Source organism: Capra hircus, chromosome 18 (assembly GCF_001704415.2).
Source record: "Capra hircus breed San Clemente chromosome 18, ASM170441v1, whole genome shotgun sequence".
In the NCBI taxonomy this organism is placed as follows: domain Eukaryota; kingdom Metazoa; phylum Chordata; class Mammalia; order Artiodactyla; family Bovidae; genus Capra; species Capra hircus.
The window spans coordinates 44,521,829-44,542,488 of record NC_030825.1 but is presented as its reverse complement, the minus strand read 5'-3'; the positions used below and the strand labels follow the sequence as shown (position 1 = coordinate 44,542,488).

Sequence of the window (20,660 nt, the reverse complement as noted above, 5' to 3'; positions counted from 1 at the left end):
TGTTTTTTATTTCATTTATTTATTTTTTGACAACAAGGCACGTGGGATCTTAGTTCCACAACCAAAAATCAAACCTTCACTCCTTACACTGGAAGCACAGAGTCTTAACTACTGGATCACAAAGGACGTCCCATGAATAGCCTGTTTTTCTGCAAAGCTGTAGCAACTGATAAAGAAAATGTAAGTTGCTCAAGTGAGTCCGATTCTTTGCAACTGTATAGCCCATGAAATTCTCCAGGCCAGAATACTGGAATGGGTAGCCTTTCCCTTCTCCAGAGGATCTTTCCAACCCATTAATTGAACTGAGGTCTCCTACATTGCAGGCAGAGACCTCAGTCTTTACCAACTGAGCTATCAAGGAAGCCCCAAAAAGCTAAAACACCACTTACTCTTCCTTTCTTATTCAAACAGGCAGGAAACTACAAATCTCAGAATCTTATCAGAAAACTGCAGATAGGAAGATGGGTGAATCAGCTGGGTAGAGAATAATTTCTTTCTCATGGTCCACACATCAGTGCTGGTGGTGGGACGGTACTCAAGACATACGATGAACTCTGCTCTAAATGCCTGGGAATCAATGTCACTCACAAATACAGAGTTCCTGAGAAGAGCAAGGAGAGAGAAGGAGGCCTTCTTAAGAGAACAGTGCAAAGACACAGAGGAAAACAACAGAATGGGAAAGACTAGAGATCTCTTTAAGAAAATGAGAGATACCAAGGGAACATTTCATGCAAAGATGGGCACAATAAAGGACAGAAATGGTGAGGACCTAACAGAAGCAGAGGAGAGTAAGATAAGGTGGCAAGATTACACAGAAAACTATACAAAAAAGGTCTTAATGACCTGGATAACTATGATGGTGTGGTTTCTCACCTAGAACCAGACATCCTGGAGTGTGAAGTCATGTGGGCCTTAGGAAGCATCGCTACTAACAAAGATAGAGGAAGATGGAATTTCATCTGAGCTATTTCAAATCCTAAAAGATGATGCTGTTAAAGTGCTGTACTCGATAAGCCAGGAAATTTGGAAAACTCAACAGTGGCCACAGGACCAGAAAAGGTCAGTTCTCATTCTAATACCAAAGAAAGACAATGCCAAAGAATGTTCAAATTACCATACAGTTGAGCTCATTTCACATGCTAGCAAGGCAGGGCTCAAAATCCTTCAAGTTAGGCTTCAACAGTACTTGAATTAAGAAATTCCAGATGTATAAACCGGATTTAGAAAAGGAAGAGGAACCAGAAATCAAATCCCCAACATCCACTGGATCATAGAGAAAGCGAGGGGATTCCAGAAAAACAACTACTTCTGCTTCATGACTATGCTAAAGCCTTTGACTGTGTAGATCACAACACACTGTGGAATATGCTTAAAGAGATGGGAATACCAAACCACCTTCCCTGCCTCCTGAGAAATCTGTATGCAGGTTAAGAAGCAACCTTTAGAACTGGACATGGAACAATGGACTGGTTCCAAATTGGAAAATGAGTACATCAAGGCTGTATATTGTCACTCTGCTTATTTAACTTCTATGCAGAATACATCATGCGAAATGCCAGGTGGGATGAATCACAAGTTGAAATCGAGATTGACTGGAATCAACAACCTCAGATATGTAGATAATACTACTTTAATGGCAGAAAAAGAAGAGGAACTAAAGAGCCTCTTGATGAGTGTGAAAGAGGAGAGTGAAAAAGCTGGCTTAAAACTCAACATTCAAAAAAGTAAGATCATGGCATCCAGTCCCATCACTTCACAACAGATAGATGGGGAAACAATCGAAACACTGACAGACTTCATTTTCTTGGGCTCTAAAATCACTGCAGATGGTGACTGCAGCCACGAAAGACACTTGCTCCTTGGTCAAAAAGCTATGACAAACCTAGACATCACTTTGCTGAAAAAGATCCATCTAGTCAAACCTATGGTTTTTCCAGTACACATGTATGGATGTGAGAGTTGGACCATAAAGAAGGCTGAGCACCGACGAACTGATGCTTTTGACCTGTGCTGCTGGAGAAGTCTCTTGAAAATCCCCTGGACAGCAAGGAGATCAAACCAGTCAATCCTAGAGGAAATCAACCCTGAATATTCACTGGAAGGACTGATGCTGAAGCTGAAGTTCCAATACTTTGGCCACCTGATGTAAAGAACTGACTCATTGTAAAAGACTCTGATGGTGGGAAAGATTGGGGGCAGGGGAGAAAGGGGACCAGAGAGAGTGATATGGTTGGATGGCATCACTGATTCAGTGGACATGAGTTTGAGCAAACTCTAAGAGATGGTGAAGAACAGGAAAGCCTGGTATGCTGCAGTCCATGGGGTCACAAAGAGTCAGACACGACTTAGCGAATGAACAGCAACAATTTATTTCCATTGAGCTTTCTTATTGAGCTATGGACATATATACAGAAAAGTGCAGAAATCATAAGCACATAGCTCTGTGCATTTTCATGCAGTGAACACACCTGTGTAACAACAAGCAGATCAAGAAATAGAAAATTCCCCCAATCCCAGAAGCAATAACCTCAGAATAGATTAATTTCGTGTTTCCTATTTTACATAAAATGGAGTTATATAGCATTGTGTGGCTTCTTTGGCTCAAACACATTTTGGTAAGTCAAGCATTTTGCTCACAACATATTTGTTGCTTATATTAATAATAGTAATAAATTAGTTTTCCTTATGTGAGTACACCACAATTTCTTATCCATTCTACAGTTGATGGGCATTTTGAGAAGTTTCCAGTTAGGTGCTTTTTAAAAAAAAAAAATTGGCCTCACCACAGGGCATGCAGGATCCCAGTTTCAACCACAGGCTGAACCTGGGCCCCCAACAGTGGAAGCGAAACATCCTAACCACTAGACTTCCAGGGAAGTCCCAAATAAGGGGTTATTGTGAAAAGTACTTTCCTGGTGGCTCAGATGGTAAAGAATCCGCCTGCAATGCAGGAGACCTGGGTTCGATTCCTTGGTTGGGAAAATCACCTGGAGAAGGGAATGGCTACCCAATCTAGTATTCTTGTCTGGAGAACTCCATGGACAGAGGAGCTGGTGGGCTACAGTGGATGGGGTCACAAAGAACTGGACATGACTGACCAACTAACACTTTCACTTTGAAAAGTGCAGCTATGAACATTCTTGTACATATGGAGAACAGATGTGTGTATTTCTATTGGGTATCTACCTAGATTTGGAATTGCTGGATCACAAGTTATGCATATACCCCTCTTTAGTAGAAAATGCCAGTTTTCCAAAGTAGCAGTACCAATCTACACTCCCACAAGCAGTGTATGAGATTCTGGTTGCTTCACCTTTTTACTAACACTAATTCTAATATTTTTGGGAGCTATTCTGTCTCTTATTTATGTTTATTTCCTAATGACTTCTTCCCAAGATCCCAAAATATCTTTCCTTTTAAATCACATGTAACAGTGTAGTGTACCATAAAGTGTGCTGTAACATCAGGCAATCTAACTTACCAGACTAGTAACATCTGAGCCTCAACTTATTCATCTGTAAAATGGGAATGATAAACTACCAACTTCATAGGGTTGTTGACCAACTGAGATCATGTGTGCAAAGTGCATAGCACAGCTCCTGCCATAAAGTATGCAGCAAACGACTGTATGCACTTGACTAGACTTCAGAGCTGGGGAAACTGAGGCCACGAGAGGTAAAAGGGTCTGGTCAAGGTGATGTAGTGGCAAAGCCTACAGAGCCTGGTGTGGTTTTCTCAAGTCAGTGCTCCATGGCACCCTGTGGCTTCAATTTCTAAGATTTTTTTCTTGAAAAATGCAAACTTGATCTGTAATTTTTTTTTCCTGGGCATGCTGCAGGGCATGTGGAATCTTAGCTTCCCAATCAGGGATCAAACCCAAGCCCCTTGAATTGAAAGAGCAGGGACTTAACCACTGGACAGCCAGGATAGTCCCTGGATCTATAATTCGTTCTATAATTTCATTCATTTAAGGGTTACATTGTGATTTTGGCTTCAGGTTAGCAAATTTCATCTGATTCTCCAAGAAAGGATGTACATCAGGCTGCTCCCAGAGAAACCAGTGCTCCTTTTTCAACAAACAAGTCTTAGGAGGTGAGACTTACATTTTATTTGGAGAAACTGAATCCCTGGAGAGTCAGCTGCTGGCCCCAGCCAGAAGGTAAAGCAGGGACTTGACAAAATAGTTGAGATTTTAATCATTGCCTGTCTCAGGAGTTCCCAGCCCGGCTCTTTTATTAGGAGCACAGAGGCTCATTGGTGGTTCCTGTGACACACAACACCAGCAGGGTTGACAAATAGGGGGTCAGAAGTTACCGTCCTGCTGGGTTAGCAGCAGTGGCTCTCATTTCCTGATCGCAGCAGGATCAGAGATAAGGGCTCAGGCCTGTGAGCCCCCTGCAAGGAGTCATGAGAATGTCTACAGATGTCTGGTACTGCACAGCCTCTAGGAGGGACACACAGATGGTTCCCAGGGCCAGAAGATGCCTGCCAGGACACACAGTAAAGGACAGAAATGGTATGGATCTAACAGAAGCAGAAGATATTAAGAAGAGGTGGCAACAATACACAGAAGAACTATACAAAAAATATCTTAATGACCTGGATAACCATGATAGTGTGATCACTCACCTGGAGCCAGACATCTGGGAGTGTGAAGCCAAGTGGGCCTTAGGAAGCACTACTATGAACAAAGGTACTGGAAGGAGGTGATGGAATTTCACCTGAACTATTTCAAATCCTAAAAGATTCTGCTACTAAAGTGCTGCAGTTAGTATGTAAGCAAATCTGGAAAACTCAGCAGGGACCATAGGACTGGAAAAGGTCAGTTTTCATTCCAATTCCAAAGAAGGGCAATGACAAAGAATGCTCACATTACCCTAAATTTCACTCATTTCACATGCTAGCAAAGTCATGCTCAAAATCCTCCAAGCTGGGCTTCAACAGTACTGAGAACTTTCAGATATACAAGCTGGATTTAGAAAAGGCAGAGGAACCAGAGATCAAATCACCAACATTGTTGGATCATAGAAAAAGCAAGAGCATTCCAGAAAAACAGCTACTGCCGTATTGACTACACCAAAGCCTTTGACTGTGTGGATCACAACAAACTGGAATATTCTTAGAGAGATGGGAAAACCAGACCACCTTATCTGCCTCCTGTGAAACCTGTATGCAGGTCAAGAAGCAACGGTTAGAACCAAACATAGAACAACGGACTATGTTCCAAACTGGGAAGGGAATATGTAAAGGCTGTATTGTTACCTGTTCATTTAACTTATATGCAGAATACATCAGGTGAAATGCCAGGTTGGATGAAGCACAACTTGGAATCAAGATTGCTGGGAGAAACATCAATAATCTCAGATATGCAGATAACACAACCCTTATGGCAGAAAGCAAAGAGGAACTAAAGAGACCCTTGATGAAAGTGAAAGAGGAGAGTGAAAAAGCTGGTTTAAAACTCAACATTCAAAAAAGTAAGATCATGACATCCAGTCCCATCACTTCATGGCAAATAGATGGAGAAACAATCAAAACACTGACAGACTTCATTTTCTTGGGCTGCAAAATCACTGCGGATGGTGACTGTAGCCATGAAATTAAAAGATGCTTGCTCCTTGGAAGAAAAGCTATGACCAACCTAGATAGCATATTAGAAAGCAGAGACATCACTTTGTTGACAAAGGTCCGTCTAATCAAAGCTATGGTTTTTCCAGTAGTCATGTATGGACCACAAAGAAGGCTAACCACCGAAGAACTGATGCTTTCGAAATGTCTTCTTGAGAGTCCCTTGGACTGCAAGGAGAGCTAACCAGTCAATCCTAAAGAAAATCAACCCTAAATTTTCACTGGAAGGACTGATGCTGAAGCCAAAGTTCCAATACTTTGGCCACCTGATGCAAAGAGCCAACTCATTGGAAAAGACCCTGATGCTGGGAAAGATTGAAGGCAGGAGGAGAAGGGGATGACAGAGAAGGAGTGTTTGGATGGCATCACGGACTTGATGGACATGAGTGTGAGCAAGCTCCAGGAGATGGTGAAGGACAGGGAAGGCTAGTGAGCCGCTGTCCATGGGGCTGCAAAGAGTCGGATACCACTGAGCAACTGAACCACAACAACATACAAAGAAGTGCTTCTTTTCCTCTAAAGATGCCCAGGAGCTCGTCTCAGCTAGCTCTCAGGGTGGGCTGAGGTGTCTTTAACACCAGGCTACCTCTTCTTGCTCTTCTCCCTTTTTAATAAAAAAGAAGCAGTTCAAGAAGACAAAGGTGTTAGGCTAGATTAAATAACAGATTTTGGTTTTCAATACATTCACTTTAACGTGTATGTCCCCATAGGACAAAGTAACTGGTTTTCCGCTTATTGTTATGACATAGTTGTGTTTTAAAATAAAGTTTGTTAAAGTGGATAATTTTAAAGAAGACTCTTAAGTTAATAATAGTACAAGTGACGGGACTTCCTTGGTGGTCCAGTGGTTAGGATTCCATGCTTCCACTGCAGGGGCTGCAGGTTCAATTCCCGGTTGGGGGAACTAAGATGCCACATGCTACACAGTACAGTCAGGAAATTAACAACAAAAAAAATAGTACAAGTGACATGTGTATGTGACAAATTGTAAAGGTGATTGGAGCTTCGAGGTAGTAGAAAGAGATGACAAAAATCTGAGAGTAGCAGAGAATGACTGGAGCCAGCAGCCCTGAACAGTGATCTCAGCCACTAACGGCCAGTGTTTCCTGAACCACTTCACTCCTCTGAGCCTCCATCTTCTCACCTGTTAAATGGAAATTATTTAATTCTCTTATTAAGGGTCATGAACCATATTCGTAAACTTCCTGGCTAGCGAAGAGGTTCTATTATTGACAACTTTATTATTCAGTTCAGTTCAGTCGCTCAGTCGTGTCCGACTCTTTGCGGACATGAATGAGGATGAATTGCAGCACGCCAGGCCTCCCTGTCCATCACCAACTCCCGGAGTGCACTTGGACTCACGTTGAGTCAGTGATGCCATCCAGCCATCTCATCCTCTGTCGTCCCCTTCTCCTCCTGCCCCCAATCCCTCCCAGCATCAGAGTCTTTTCCAATGAGTCAACTCTTCACATGAGGTGGCCAAAGTACTGGAGTTTCAGCTTCAGCATCATTCCTTCCAAAGAAATCTCAGGGCTGATCTCCTTCAGAGTGGACTGGTTGGATCTCCTTGCAGTCCAAGGGACTCTCAAGAGTCTTCTCCAACACCACAGTTCAAAAGCATCAATTCTTCGGCACTCAGCTGTCTTCACAGTCCAACTCTCACATCCATACATGACCACTGGAAAAACCATAGCCTTGACTAGGCGGACCTTTGTTGGCAAAGTAATGTCTCTGCTTTTGAATATGCTATCTAGGTTGGTCATAACTTTTCTTCCAAGGAGTAAGCGTCTTATAATTTCATGGCTGCAGTCACCATCTGCAGTGATTTTGGAGCCCCCCAAAATAGTCTGACACTGTTTCCATTGTTTCCCCATCTATTTTCCATGAAGTGATGGGACCAGATGCCATGATCTTCGTTTTCTGAATGTTGAGCTTTAAGCCAACTTTTTCACTCTCCTCTTTCACTTTCATCATTATTAGCAGTGGTAATAGTATAACAAACGTAACAGTGACCTGCCACTCCTGGTTCCCTCAAAGGGAAGCGGTTGTTCTCAAGCCCCAGCGTGTGTGTGTGTGTGGGGGGGGGGGCGTACATTTCCAGTGTAATGAATTAATTATTGGGTGACCGACAATCCTGAAATTAACTTGGTACTCACTTCTGACACTGAGAAAGGAAGTTTCTGTACCTGACGCAGAGTTTCCCAAAATACCTGTCCCAGATGTTTAAGATTCTTCAGGCTCTGTACTAAAACAGTCCTTTCAGAAAACGCCTTTTCTCGTGCTGCGTCTTGGACCCAGCAATGATGATGAACTTTTATTTATTTTGACGTTTTCTTAGTTTTTGCTACTATTTGTTTTAAACACTCGGACATCCACTAATGTATCTCCCTTTTTGGCTTGTTTAGAAAGCAAACTGTATCGTGTCCTACCCGTGGCACCTACCGCGACTGCGTAAGGCGTCCCTTGGTTGGGGGAGGGCGTAGGAACGTCAGGACACCTGCCAAGAGGGGCGTGGCCCCACCCGCTGGGGGGTTTCCGGCTCCAGTAGCCCAGTTTCTGCACCTTGTCTGCTAGGCTTCTGTGGCTGGAGTCCACCGATCAGCTGCGGGTGGGCGAGAGAGCGATGCTACCCCTATCGCCAGGAGCTCCTTCCGCTCCTAAACTATTCGCGTTCCTACTGCGCAAGCTAAGCGGTTATCCACTACTTTTGTTGCAATGCCTTCGACCTGCTCAAGAGTGATAGGGACTCATCTTGCAGTTGAGAAATCTCAAGTTTGAAGTGGTGGTTAAAAAGGGCAGTTGTCGAATCTCTTGGTCACGAAACCTTTTCTGGGGATTTCTCCTTGGGTGGACCTCTCTCTTCCCGCCATCCGCGACCCCCAGCGGATCTGCCTAGTTTCTGCAACGCGGGTTGGGGGACTGGGGATTGATCACCGAGCCAGTCGGTTTGAGTTACCCGCCAAGGCCCTCGGTGGCGCAGCCAACTCCCCAGCGTCCCGGACCGGGCCCTGGGGGGATCCCGCGCTCCCCCCGCGCCCTCGAAAAGTGGCGTCAGGTCTGGTCACTGTCCCTGCGGCGTGCGCTCAGGAGCCTTAGTTAGACCCACGCGCTGCATTTACGCCCAAGGTTCCAGACAAGAGGCTGAATCCCCAACCTGGGTCTCGCTGCGAGACGCCCCTGCGCCCCTGGGCTGAGGCTGCAACCGCGCCCAGATTAAGCCCCTGAGGCGGGGAAGGAGACAAGTGAAGAGCCCAGGGGCTTGAGCTCGCAGCTCCGCCAACCTCGCCAAGGGCTAGTGCTGCGAGCTGCCAGTTCAGAGTCGGGGCGGGGCCGGGGGCGTGGTCTCCGCGGGCCGCGCCAGGTCTGCAGGGCTGCAGGCCAGGCCTCAGGCGGGGCTGGAGGTGGGGGCGGCCGCGAAGGCGGGGCGGGGGCGGGGCCGGGCGCCCTCTGGGACCAGCGCGCTGCAGAGCTTCAGTCAGTTCTGCGCTCCGGTGCCGCCAGCATGACGGACGCGCTGCTGCCCGCGGCCCCCCAGCCGCTGGAGAAAGAGGGCCACTGCTACTTTCGGAAGGTGGGCGGCTGTGGGCGGGTGGGGAGTCCGCGAGCTCCAGACCTCTTTCCGGGCTGTGGAAGGGGCTGCAGAGCGCGAGGCCGGGGTGGAGCAGGCCGGAAGGGGGAGGGGGCGCACTGGCCTGGGGCGCTCTCGGAGGAGGCTCGCGGTGAGGGGTGCGGCGGCGGTGCACCCGGCGGCCGAGAGCAGGTGACTTCCGGGGCTGGGAGTGGGGGGAAGTCCGGGCCGCCCCGCGCAGGTGCCGGCGGAGGACTGGGCCAGGAGGGGCTCTCGGAGTCGCCCCCGCCGGCCGTCCCGCGCGCTGGGGGAAGGGACGGTTCCTCGAGCGCTGGCACCCTTGGCGTCGCGGCGCGTGGCGACGCGAGCCCAGCTTCCACCCGAGCGCTTGGCCGTGGCGCGTGGAAGTGGAGCCGCTCAGGAGGGCTGCCGTCCCGTCTTTGCCTCCAGAATGCTTCCAGTGTAAGCCTCTTGGACTTTTTAGTGGGCGGGAGGGGACGGGCTTCGTCTCCTTCTCTGCGCGCGGCAGACCTGAGGGCAGCGGTCTCGCCCGGTTTCCACTTTACGCTAAAGCGGATTTACCCGATTGCTGTGGAGACCTGCGGCTAGTGCGGCTTCGCGGGAGCTCGGTGCATACGGTGGCCTCTCTCCTTGAAGTTAACAGTTCGTAGCTCAGCCCCTCAAAAGAGGCCCAACCCACGGAGCAGGGTCGCTGGGATGCCGGCAGGTGGCACGGCCTGGGCTACAAAGGTGTTTTTGCATCCGAAGTCGCGGGGATACCTTCCATCCTTCCTTGTCTGTCTCAGCGAGTCTAAAAATAGCCTTTGGGGCTTGGCCAGGCGGGACTGGGTGGGTTGAGAAGTTGTGAGAGTGTTTTTAATAACTTCTATGACCGAAGGCAAAGGGCGTAATTATAAACAGGGCAGTGAAACTGTTTCCCACAGAACAATCAATTCCTAATTGTTCCAAGCCTAATGATCGAGCCAGTGAAAACGCTCTGGGCGGCTTCCTCCTTCTCCCTTGACTCTGCCTCGGGGCGTTTTTTGCTCTCTGGTGAGCAGCAGTGTCCCTCCGGGATGGGCAGGAGAAGATTCTGGGGACCGGTGAGGACAGAGTTGGAAAAATTCTTTTTGGTTAAATTGCTTTTAGCATTTAAAAAAAAAAAAAAGTAATTTTAAGGTGTATTTAAGTGAAAAGATGTCATCACGGAATTACAGGAGTAAAACTTCTAATTATATGCAGCATTTGGGACAGAGGATCCACAGGCCCTGGAGTTACAGAAGGAGGCCAGGCCAGGGAATCCTGAGATCTTAGCCCTAGGGCCTCAGACCTTGACTGCCACCCCTCCCCCACCCCCAGAATTGCAGTGTAGCCTCCAGCCAGTGGCTCCCCCCGTTCTGAGACTTCATTTCCTCCCCAAATTGTTTGTCTTCTGAACAGGTGGATGTCTGGACCATCTGGGGGAAATGACAGAGGAAGGGGCAGAGGAGATGGTGAACACCTGCCAGTGTTATGTTCCTTGGTCTTCCAGAACAGGTTTTCCTGGGGAGGATATGCATAGGACAGGGTGGAAGGCCAGGGAGCTGTGAACGGATGCCAAGCTTGAGTGTTTCTTAGGTGGATTCTCCAATGGTAGATAAGAGGATCGTGGGTGCGGAATACGATGAATCACTGGTTTGCAATTAGAAGCATCTCTTCTGAAAATGAGACCTTGTAATGATCATTGTGTTACATCATACTAGTCCAAAGAATGTTCCTAGTACAGCTTAATAAAAGGCATTGATTGGGTACCTTTCCTGAACAAATGCTCCTTGAACGACAGGTAGACGTTATGGAGGTGAAGGAGGGGAGGAAGAGCATTTCAGGTAGAGGGAACACCGGTGAAGGCACTGGATTGTGAACACTTGTGAGTGAGCCCTCAGGGGTGTGGAGGTGTAACGGGGAACCAGGCCTTTCGGGGGTCACGCATCCTGGATGCAGGGAACGGGAACCTGGGGACCTATCAAAGTGCTTCATTCAGGGCCAGACGTGTGAGATCTGTGTCTCAGAAAGACCACATTGAAAGCTGAGAAATCAGTAGGTGAGCGGTGGGGGAGAGGCCAGGGTGGAGCCAGGCAGGGAATGTGGAGAGTTAATCTCATTGTCTCTGTCCTACTCTGATAGGGACTACTGATGACTTTTCAGTAACTAAGTACTAGGTAAACACACCTCACCACCTATCCTTCCCACCGCTTGTACCCCTAAGTCAAACATGGCATCCAGACTGGAGGCAGGGATCCCATTGTGGGCTGTGGAATGAAGAGGGCTTGAGCAAAGGCAGTCAGCAGGGATTGGAAGAACAAATGGATCAGATATGGTGGGAAAGGTGCTGCTCAGCGGAGTCCAGAATGTCTGCCTTGAGTGTCTGGGGGGATGGTCAGGGGCCGCAGTGAACTGGGGTAACCAGCAAGCTGAGGTAGAGGCAGTGGACTTGAGGCCCCCAAGAGTTATCCGAGTAGTGGTCCCTGTGGGGAGTCCACTCAGTGGACCCAGCAGCCATGAGAGTACCCGGGCTGGAGTTGCAGCTTTGAGGTGCCCCAACGTGGAATGTGGTGGGATATTGTGAAAAAGGACCCAGTATAGAAGAGAAGAATACCTTCACTTAAGGGACAGGCAGAGAGATGGTAAACAAGCCCAGAGGGTGACAGTGTCGAGGCAGCTGAGAGAAGAGATCTTTCTAGTAGAGAGATGAGGCTGACAAGTCAGAAGAGCCCCAGAAAATCCTGGATGTAGTCCTTTAGGGGAGTGGCCACAGACTGCTTTGGCACCAGGGACTGGTTTCGTGGAAGATAATTTTTCCACGGACCAGGTCTGGGGGCGAGGGTGGGAGGGGGTCCAGGGGGCAGGGCAAAGGGATGGTTTTGGTATGATTTAATTTATTGTACACTTTATTTCTATTATTATTACATCAGCTTCACCTCACATCATCAGGCATTAGATCTCAGAGGTTGGGGACCCCCTGCTTTAGGGGGTTCTTGGTAAATGAGTAAGTGGAGAATTGGGGGCAAAAGTCAGTGTGGGGGAGTACAGGGGGAAGAAGGGCAGAGAAAATAGTTGCGGGAGGGGTATGGGAGAGAGAAGAAGGCAGGTTTGTTTAGAATGAGGAGGGAGGTCTAGGGACTTTTGAAAGCTGAGAGTGAAGACATTGGGATGGTGTGAAGATTCAAGGAAGAGAGCGACAATAGCTGTCGTAGCTGTCGGAGGCCCCAACTGGTGAGGACTGGAAACAGCTGGGGCACATACTGAGTGGATGAGCCAACTAGGGGCAGGAAGTAAGGACCCCGAGACTGGGGTGTTCAGGGCAGGCCCCCCGTCCAGTCTTTGGGGATTTTATGCACACTTAACCAGGTCAAATTAGTTTCTAGTCAAGTCAGACTTCTTCATTCTTATTCTGTTTATCCTGCCTTCCCTCTCTTTCCTTCTTTTTTTTAAAAATGATTTCTGGAACTCCCCTGGGGGTCCAGTAGTTAAGACTGTGCTTCCAACACAGGAAGTATGAGTTCGATCCCTGGTTGGGGAATGAATATCCTATATGCCATGTGGCACGGCCAAAATTAAAAAATAAAACTCACTTGTTTATTTGGCTGCACCGTTTCTTAGTTGTGATATATGGAATCTAGTTCCCTGACCAGGGATCAAACCTGGACCCCTGGCACTGGGGGCCCAGGGCCTTAGCCACTAGACCACCAGGGAAGTCCCTGTACTTTTCTTGGATGTGCCATTCTATTCTGTTAATTTAAAAAGCATTTATTGTGTGGCAGCAAGCTCTGAGCCTGATGGCTCTCAGGTCTGGGGGTACACTTTACCCTAACTCATTGTGGCTCCTGTGGCAGTTCATGAGTGAGAGAAAGTCGCTCAGTCGTGTCCGACTCTTTGCGACCCCATGGACTGTGTAGTCCATGGAATTCTCCAGGCCAGAATACTGGAGTGGGTAGCCTTTCCTTTTGGGGGCCCCATTTCCTGGGATAGCTCAGGCCATGCTTGATTAGACAATTAGCCTCTTTTGCTGTAGTTCAGGGAGCAAGAAGTGGGGGGTGGTAGTACATGGTCCATATTCAGAGCTGAATTGTGTAACTTGTACACAGAATGAAGATTAATTGCCTGAAAGTCCTCTCTGCCTGCTGGTCCTAGACCCTGAATGTATGAGACAATCCTTGCAGAGAAGGAGGCCCTCTGGCAAGTCAAGGTCTTCTTGGGGTTGTGCGGGATATGGCTATACAAAGCTGAGGACACGGATTCAATTTGGCGCCAGGTCAGACATGGACACCCCCTGCACAGACCTGGCCCCCTGGGTGAGCAACCTGGGTGGGTGGGTGGGTGGGAGTGTCTCTGAATTAAGAACATACAGAAAGTACCGAATACTTTCTGGTCTGTCACACGTCACAGTATGTTTCTCTCTTCTCTGGTTTCTCATTGTTTTTTTCTTTCTTTTTTTAAACTAATATGTTTAAATAGAAGTACAGTTCTATACAAATAATTAATAAATTACTTTCTTAAAAGAAGGACCCGTGGAAATGGAGTTTCTTTTTCCCAGACAGATTTCTATGCTCAGCCTAATGTGTCTTGGAAGAATGTGTGTTTTGGCCAGGAGTTAATGCAGAGTAATACACGTTACCAAGACGCTGCATGCTGAGAGCTGACCCTGTCTCTGGGGCTCTCCGAGGCCCATAATCCTAAAACTCACAAGAAGATCTGTTCTTGGCCAAGAGAAAACCAGCTGGAGAAAAATCAGACAAAGATGTTTCCCAAGGCTGTTGAAAAGACCTAAATGAAAGGGCTTAGCAGTATAAGGAAGAAGAGAGTTGGTACAAAGTACAGCATTGTGAGACCTTATCTCTGCCTCTCCTTCCTCTGGGAACACTAATGGCCTGAAATGAATTTAGCTCCATTGTTTTTACCCAAGAGCTGGAGGAGAAGTTGTTTCTTATTCACAGAAGCCTTCATTCTGGACAGGGCTCCAGGGTTCATTGTACCCTGGTTTACGGGCCCTGTTTACTCTGGATTTCCTTGCGGATCCAGCAGAGAAGGAAGGAGAATTTTTTTTTGATCCAGTGGCTCCTCTTAGGTCCTCCTCTGCACTATTCATCTTAGTGAAGTATAATTTCCTGTTAGACACGTGTATGCTTTATCTGTCTGCATCTGCGTAGGGGAACATGTGCAGAGGAGCCCAGGCTGGGTCATGGGGTTCATCCACTCCATCTTTACTGAAGTGCGATGATATCTCTCCAGGTGTTTGAACCCACCCTTGGAGCTTTTAATCCTTCCCCCAGTGGGGGTGGGGGGAGGAGGAGGTGTAAAAGTTTGTGATGCTATCTGCTCCCCACCCCCCGCCCACCACCCCACCGTGGTCTGAGCCAGATCCTAGAGGCCAGGCTGGATCCAGGTTGAATATGACCTTAGTGAGAGTCTGACCGGCTTCAGTGGTGCACACCAGCAGTCCAGGGGGCGTGGTTGACCAACATCTCCTCACCTTTCATTATGGCCAGGAGGGAGTCCCCTGGCAGAAGCAGGGTTTTAGGTGACTCAGAGGAGAGTCAGCACCATAAGCTGTAACACTGTAAATGTCGCTTGCTTCCTGGGGCTATTTGGACAGATTCCAAGCCACCACCTGATGATACAGAGCATTGGCTTTAGCCTGATCACCACTTCCTCCTTTAGCTCAGGTACTGGAGTCTCATGACGCAAAGGCTACCTTGGAGGTGGCCATAAAGGACAGCAGATCCGCAGGTGCAGCGCAGCTCAGCCAGCCCGAGCATCAGACTGAGTGTCTGCAGAGCAGGCAGCAAGGGTTGCCAGTCTGGGGTGAGCTCGCCAGCCTGGGGTGAGCTCTCCTGCCTGCAGCACCAGGAACAGGGAAGGATGCAGGTCTGGCCTTGCTGGTCAGACCCACAGAGTTCGCTAGGGCCATATGCCTTAGAAAATTCCGTTTCTGTTGGATTCCAAGAGGAGAAAAGGCCAGGGGATCAAAAACTGCCACTTCAGAACTAGTTTATTTTTCTCCAGTATTATTGTATTAGAAACGTAACAGGAATTCCCTGGTGATCCAGTGGTTAGGACTCTTTGCTTTCACTACGGAGAGGAGCCAGGTTAGATCCCTGGCCCTTGAACTAAGATCCTATATGGTAATGGACCAAAACAAGCAACAAAAGAAGTAACAAATTGTTTGGAAAAGGGTAATTATAGAAGTGTACAAAATTACACACATACCAGCCCTGGTCTAGATAAGAACTGTAAACTAATGAGTATATCCTGTGTGTGTGTTAGTCGCTCAGTCATGTCTCACCTCATGGACTGTAGCCCACCAGGCTTCTTTGGTCCATGGAATTCTCCAGGCAAGAATACTGAAGTGGGTACCATTCCCTTCTCCGGGCGATCTTCCCGACCCAGAGATTGAACCCAGGTCTCCTGCATTGCAGGTAGATTCTTTACCGTCTAAGCCATCAGGGAATACATTCTACCAGTTGAAATAAATGGGTCGTTAGTTGGTTCTGAAAATACATTTGACTCGCAGAAATGTGATCACGAATCTTTGTAGAGTGGCACACACTTTGTACCCACACAATAGGTGTCTATAGATTTGTAGAAGTGATTGAATAATCTTGTTCAGGATTATAGCTACATTTTGGTTCATACTGTGACCCCTAACCCTGTGTGGATGGATGGGGATGCTGGAGGGAGCCACCTGGCAGAGACTGTGGAAGGGCAGGAGGCCTCTTTATAAGTGCCAAGTTCATGTTTTAATTTTTATGGACGTGGAAGAGGTAGATTCTGTTCATCCAAACTGCCCTGAATCTCCACTGTGGTGAAAAGTTAAATTAGATGTATTTTTGTGTATTGCAGGGTATCACATGCTATTTTTGTGCTTGCTGGTTGTCAGTTTCTGGCTAACTTATAAACAAACAATTGTGCTTTCCAGGGCTTGGTGGTTGAGTGAGGGATTGCATAATCCTAGGAAGGAGTGAGAAAGTGAGAAAGGCAAAGAAAATAACTTTGCGCACTAGAGAGGCAGCCAAAAGCACCCCGTCTTCTATGCCCTGTGTGAGGGTCTCTAATCAGGAGACCCTGCGTGGTCACCCATCACTCAGTCTCACTCCTGACCTGGAGACCTCAAGTTCACACTGTGCCCTCAGTTTGCTGGAAACATATCTACATGTGTGAGTTTTATCTTTGGCTGTGTGGAAGAAGGGCCTCACTGGTTCTCTGGGGTGTAGGGGGAGCCAGGTGCCAGGCACTGCCTAGAGCAAGTCCCCCACCCTCCCTCCACCGCACCCCTCCTTTTTGGGAGGAAAGATTCCTCCAATGCCTCTGTGTCTGCCTTCCCAGTGATCTGGCCTGTCTGCCTTTTCATTGTCAGTCTCTGCAAATGTAGGTTGAATAGCCTTTCCTTTCTTCCAAACCCACTGCCTCTGGTGTTTGCCTAGGTCCTGCTGTTTGTGTGTGTGTGTGTCTGTTTTTACTTTTTACTTTTTTGGGGGGTAGGGGAGCCATGCCATGCAGTGTGCAGGATCTTAGTTCCCTGACCAGCAGTCAAATCTATGTCCCCTGTAGCGGAGGTGCAGAGTCCTAGTACTGGACTGCAAGGAAGTCCCTAGATCCCGCTCTTTTTGTTTGTTTTTGGTTATGCTGGGTCTTCTTTGCTGTGCGCAGGTTTTCTCTAGCTGCAGAGAATGGGGGCTCCTCTTCGTTGCAGTGCAGAGTCTTCTCATTGTGGTAGCTTCTCTTGTTGCTGAGCGCGAGTGCTAGAAGCATGGGTTTCAGTAGTTGTGACCCATGGGCTTTAGTTGCCCAAGGCATGTGGAATCTTCCTGGACCAGGGATTGAATTGGTGTCCCCTGCATTGCTAGGCAGATTCCTTGCCACTGTACCACCAGGGAAGTCCCGTAGATCCTGCCCTTAAATACTTGTTTCCCAGCCAAACAGCTTGATTGTTCACAAAGGACATGTGCATGTATATTAACACATAGAGTTTTTACTCTAGATGAACTTACTCTGGTTAGGACTTTTTCTTAGCTGCAGTTACCAGGAGATCTATTCCCAAATGGTTTAGGCAAATAAGCACACTACGTGTGGTTGTCGTCATTCAGGTGCTCAGGTCACTGTAATGGCTGTCGTCGTTCAGTCGCTCAGTTGTGTCCCACTCTTTGTGACCCTGTGGACTGCAGCACACCAGGCTTCCATGTCCTTCACCATCTCTTGGAGTTTGCTCAAAGTCATGTTCAATGAGTCAGTGATGCCATCCAACCATCTCGTCCTCTGTCATCTCCTTCTCCTGCCTTCAATCTTTCCCAGCATCAGGGTCTTTTCCAGTGAGTCGGCTCTTCCCATTAGGTGGCCAGAGTGTTGGAGCTTCAGCTTCAGCTTCAGCATCTGTCCTTCCAGTGAATATTCAGGGTTCATTTCTGTTAGGATTAATTTCCTTCCCTGCTGGCTCAGCTGGTAAAGAATCCACCTGCCATGTAGGAGACCCTGATTCAATTCCTGAGTTGGAAAGATCTGGTGGAGAAGAGATAGGCTACCCACTCCACCATTCTTGGGCTTCCCTGGTGGCTCAGCTGGTAAAGAATCCGTCTGCAATGCGGGAGACCTGGGTTTGATCCCTGGGCTGGAAAGATCCCCTGGAGATGGGAATGGCTACCTGCTCCAGTATTCTGGCATGGAAAATTCCATGGACTGTATAGTCCATGCAGTTGCAAAGAGTTGGACATGACTGAGCGACTTTCACTTTCACTTTCCTTTAGGACTGACTGGTTTGATCTGGTATGGTACATTCTTACAATGGAATTCTACTCAGCAATGAAAAGGAACAAACCACTCATAAATATAACAGTATGGATGAATCCCAAAGCAATCTGTTGAACAAAATAAGTCAGACACAAAAGAATATATACTATATAATTCCATTTATACAAAGTTCTAAAACATACAAAAGTCTAGGATGATAGAAACCAGAGTCTTGGTTGCCTTGGGGAATGACAAGAATTGTATATTATATATATATATATATATACACACACACACATATATATATGTATATGTCTGTATATATGTATGTACGTGTGTGTGTTTGTGTATTTTTGTCCAAACTCACTGAGCTATGTACTTTAAAATCTGTGTATTTTATTATGTGTAAATTATACCTCAACTTTTATTATTTTTAATTTTATTTATTTTGGCGGTGCTAGGCTCTTCTCTAATTGGAGCGAGTGGGGGCTACTCTCTAGTTGCAGGGTGCAGGCTTCTTATTGTGGTGGCTTGTCTTGTTGGGGAGCACAGGCTCTAGAAGGCAGGCTTGGTAATTGGGGTGCACAGGCTTAGTTGCCCTGTGGCATGTAGAATCTTCCTGGATCAGGGATCAAACTCATGTCTTCTGCATTGTCAGGTGGGTTCTTTACCACTGAGCCAGCAGGAAAGCCCTCAATTTTTAAAAAATGGTATAGGCAAGAAAGGGAATGCATTTGACTCCTGGAGCTAAGAAGTCCTGAGGAACGGCTTCAGGCCTGGCTTGATCTAGGGCTCAAATGTCACCCAAGACTCAGTTTCTCAGTTCTGCTCCTCCAGGTTAGCTCCATTTTGGGGAAGACACTCCCCTGCTCTGGTAACGTGGCTGCAGCTGTCCAGTCTCAGCATCTTCCTAGATTCAGGGCTGATGGGGGAAAGTGAAGGCCCGTCCTTGATGGGCTCTGGTTATCCTATGTCAAGTGCTCACCTTGAATCAGACCCAAGGTGAGTTTGGTTTCCAGTTGGCCAGGCATGAGTCAGATGTCCTTCCTCTTGGAAAGGAGGTGTGGGAGCATGAGTCTGCCAGCCTGACTGTTATGGGCTACAAGGTGGGAGAGTGGAAATTGGGTCACTGTGGCCAAAGGGTGTACGTGCGTGATGTCAGGCAGCCCTCAGCTGGGAACCATGAGAGGGAAGCCTGGGAATTGATAGGTGAGCTGTCCCGATATCCCCACACATTCCTGCTGTTCCAGCTCAACTCAGAGTGGCAGAAAGGATGTGGGCTTAAAGTCCCTCTCCCATTCTTACTGTGTCCAGCATGTTTTTTTTTTTTCACACAAACTCTTGGTTGGGGCAGGTGGGATCTAGTTCCCTGATCAGGGATCAAACCCACGTCCTCTGCACTGGGAGCATGAAGTCTTAACTAACCCCTGGACTACCAGGGAAGTCCCCTGCCTTTAACATCTTGGGTAGCTCACTCATCCTCCAAGCTTTAGAATTGTGGGGTCCAAGATGCTGTACCAGAGCCCACGTGGGCTGTCCAACACATGGGAGACCCCACTAAGCTAGTGAGAAAGCTGAACTTTCACTCCGTACTTGCTTTTCTCGGGTGTTGGCAGTTGGACCATCCTTCCGTGTGTTGAGACGAACGCCCTTGCCCAAGTCTTAGTCTGGTCAGGAAACTGACAGACTCTGTATAGTGGACAGACTCAGGTTCACTGTAAGACTTATGGACAGTGATCCTAGAGGCCAGGGCAGTTCATTTGCTCCCCCCTCCCCGTCCTCAGTTCCCAGGCCAGGCCAGTCTGATGGGTGCTGCCTAGGTCCTGGGCACAAGCCCACAGTCCAGTTTGGAACAGTGCTTCCTCCTGTTGGGATCCAATGAAGAACTAAGGCGTGACTGTGGGTCCCCACTAGCAGAGAGCCCCCGTGGCAGGGGCCAGTAGACAGCAAGCAGCCTCTGTGATTCTAGGGCATCTTTCTGACAGTCTCAGCCCAGATTCATCTCTCAGGGCTCTGGGTAGTTTCCAAATAGCCCTGTGGGTGTGTCTGGTGTTTCCAACAGGCCCAGCATTCCTACCTGTCAGTAAGAAGTAATGTGATTTGGGGTCCAGTCACTCAATCAGATCTAATCCTAAGCATTCCTATGTCTTATCTGGAAACTTGACCCCACATCTGTGGGCTGGTTAGGGTGTAGCCATTCCAGGCCTGCCAGACGCTGGGTGAGGTATGGGAGCAGGAAAAAGTTCTTATCCTTGAGCTGGAATGGCTGCTTATCAGCTCTGGGAATGTCCGTAAAGGAATTAGTTATTAAGGCTTCTCTGTAAAATAGAACACAGCCTTGGTGAACCATGTAATTTTAAGTCAGATCAAGCCACCCCTTCATAGTAATTCTGGGAAATAGAAACGAAAGAGGCCTGCAATTATTTTAGCCCTGTAATATTGTTAGCTTAATATTAAAGACATTTTAATCTTAGGTCTGATTTTCTGATTTTTATTTTCAATCAGGGGTCATTTAATGGTGTGAAAGATGTTAATTTTAAGACTATTCCAAGTCAGATTGTGACTATCTGTGTAATTTGAATTTGGGAAGCTGCGTGGGGGACAGGTGGGGGTGGCCACCTGCTACGTTGTTGTTGCTTAGTTGTTGAGTCGTGTCCAGCTCTCTGCGACCCCATGGACTGTAGCTCCCTAGGCTCTTCTAACA

General features: G+C 47.7%; 1 protein-coding gene across 1 annotated transcript in view; it reads left to right on the top strand.

Moving 5' to 3' along the window:
- Positions 9,108-20,660, top strand: part of RHPN2 (rhophilin Rho GTPase binding protein 2) — a 71,290-nt gene continuing 59,737 nt past the window's right edge. Inside the window, exon 1 of the mRNA XM_018062266.1 lies at positions 9,108-9,199. Coding sequence (XP_017917755.1) covers positions 9,131-9,199 — 69 coding nt within the window. The 5' untranslated portion in view covers positions 9,108-9,130. The remainder of the gene's footprint in view (positions 9,200-20,660) is intronic.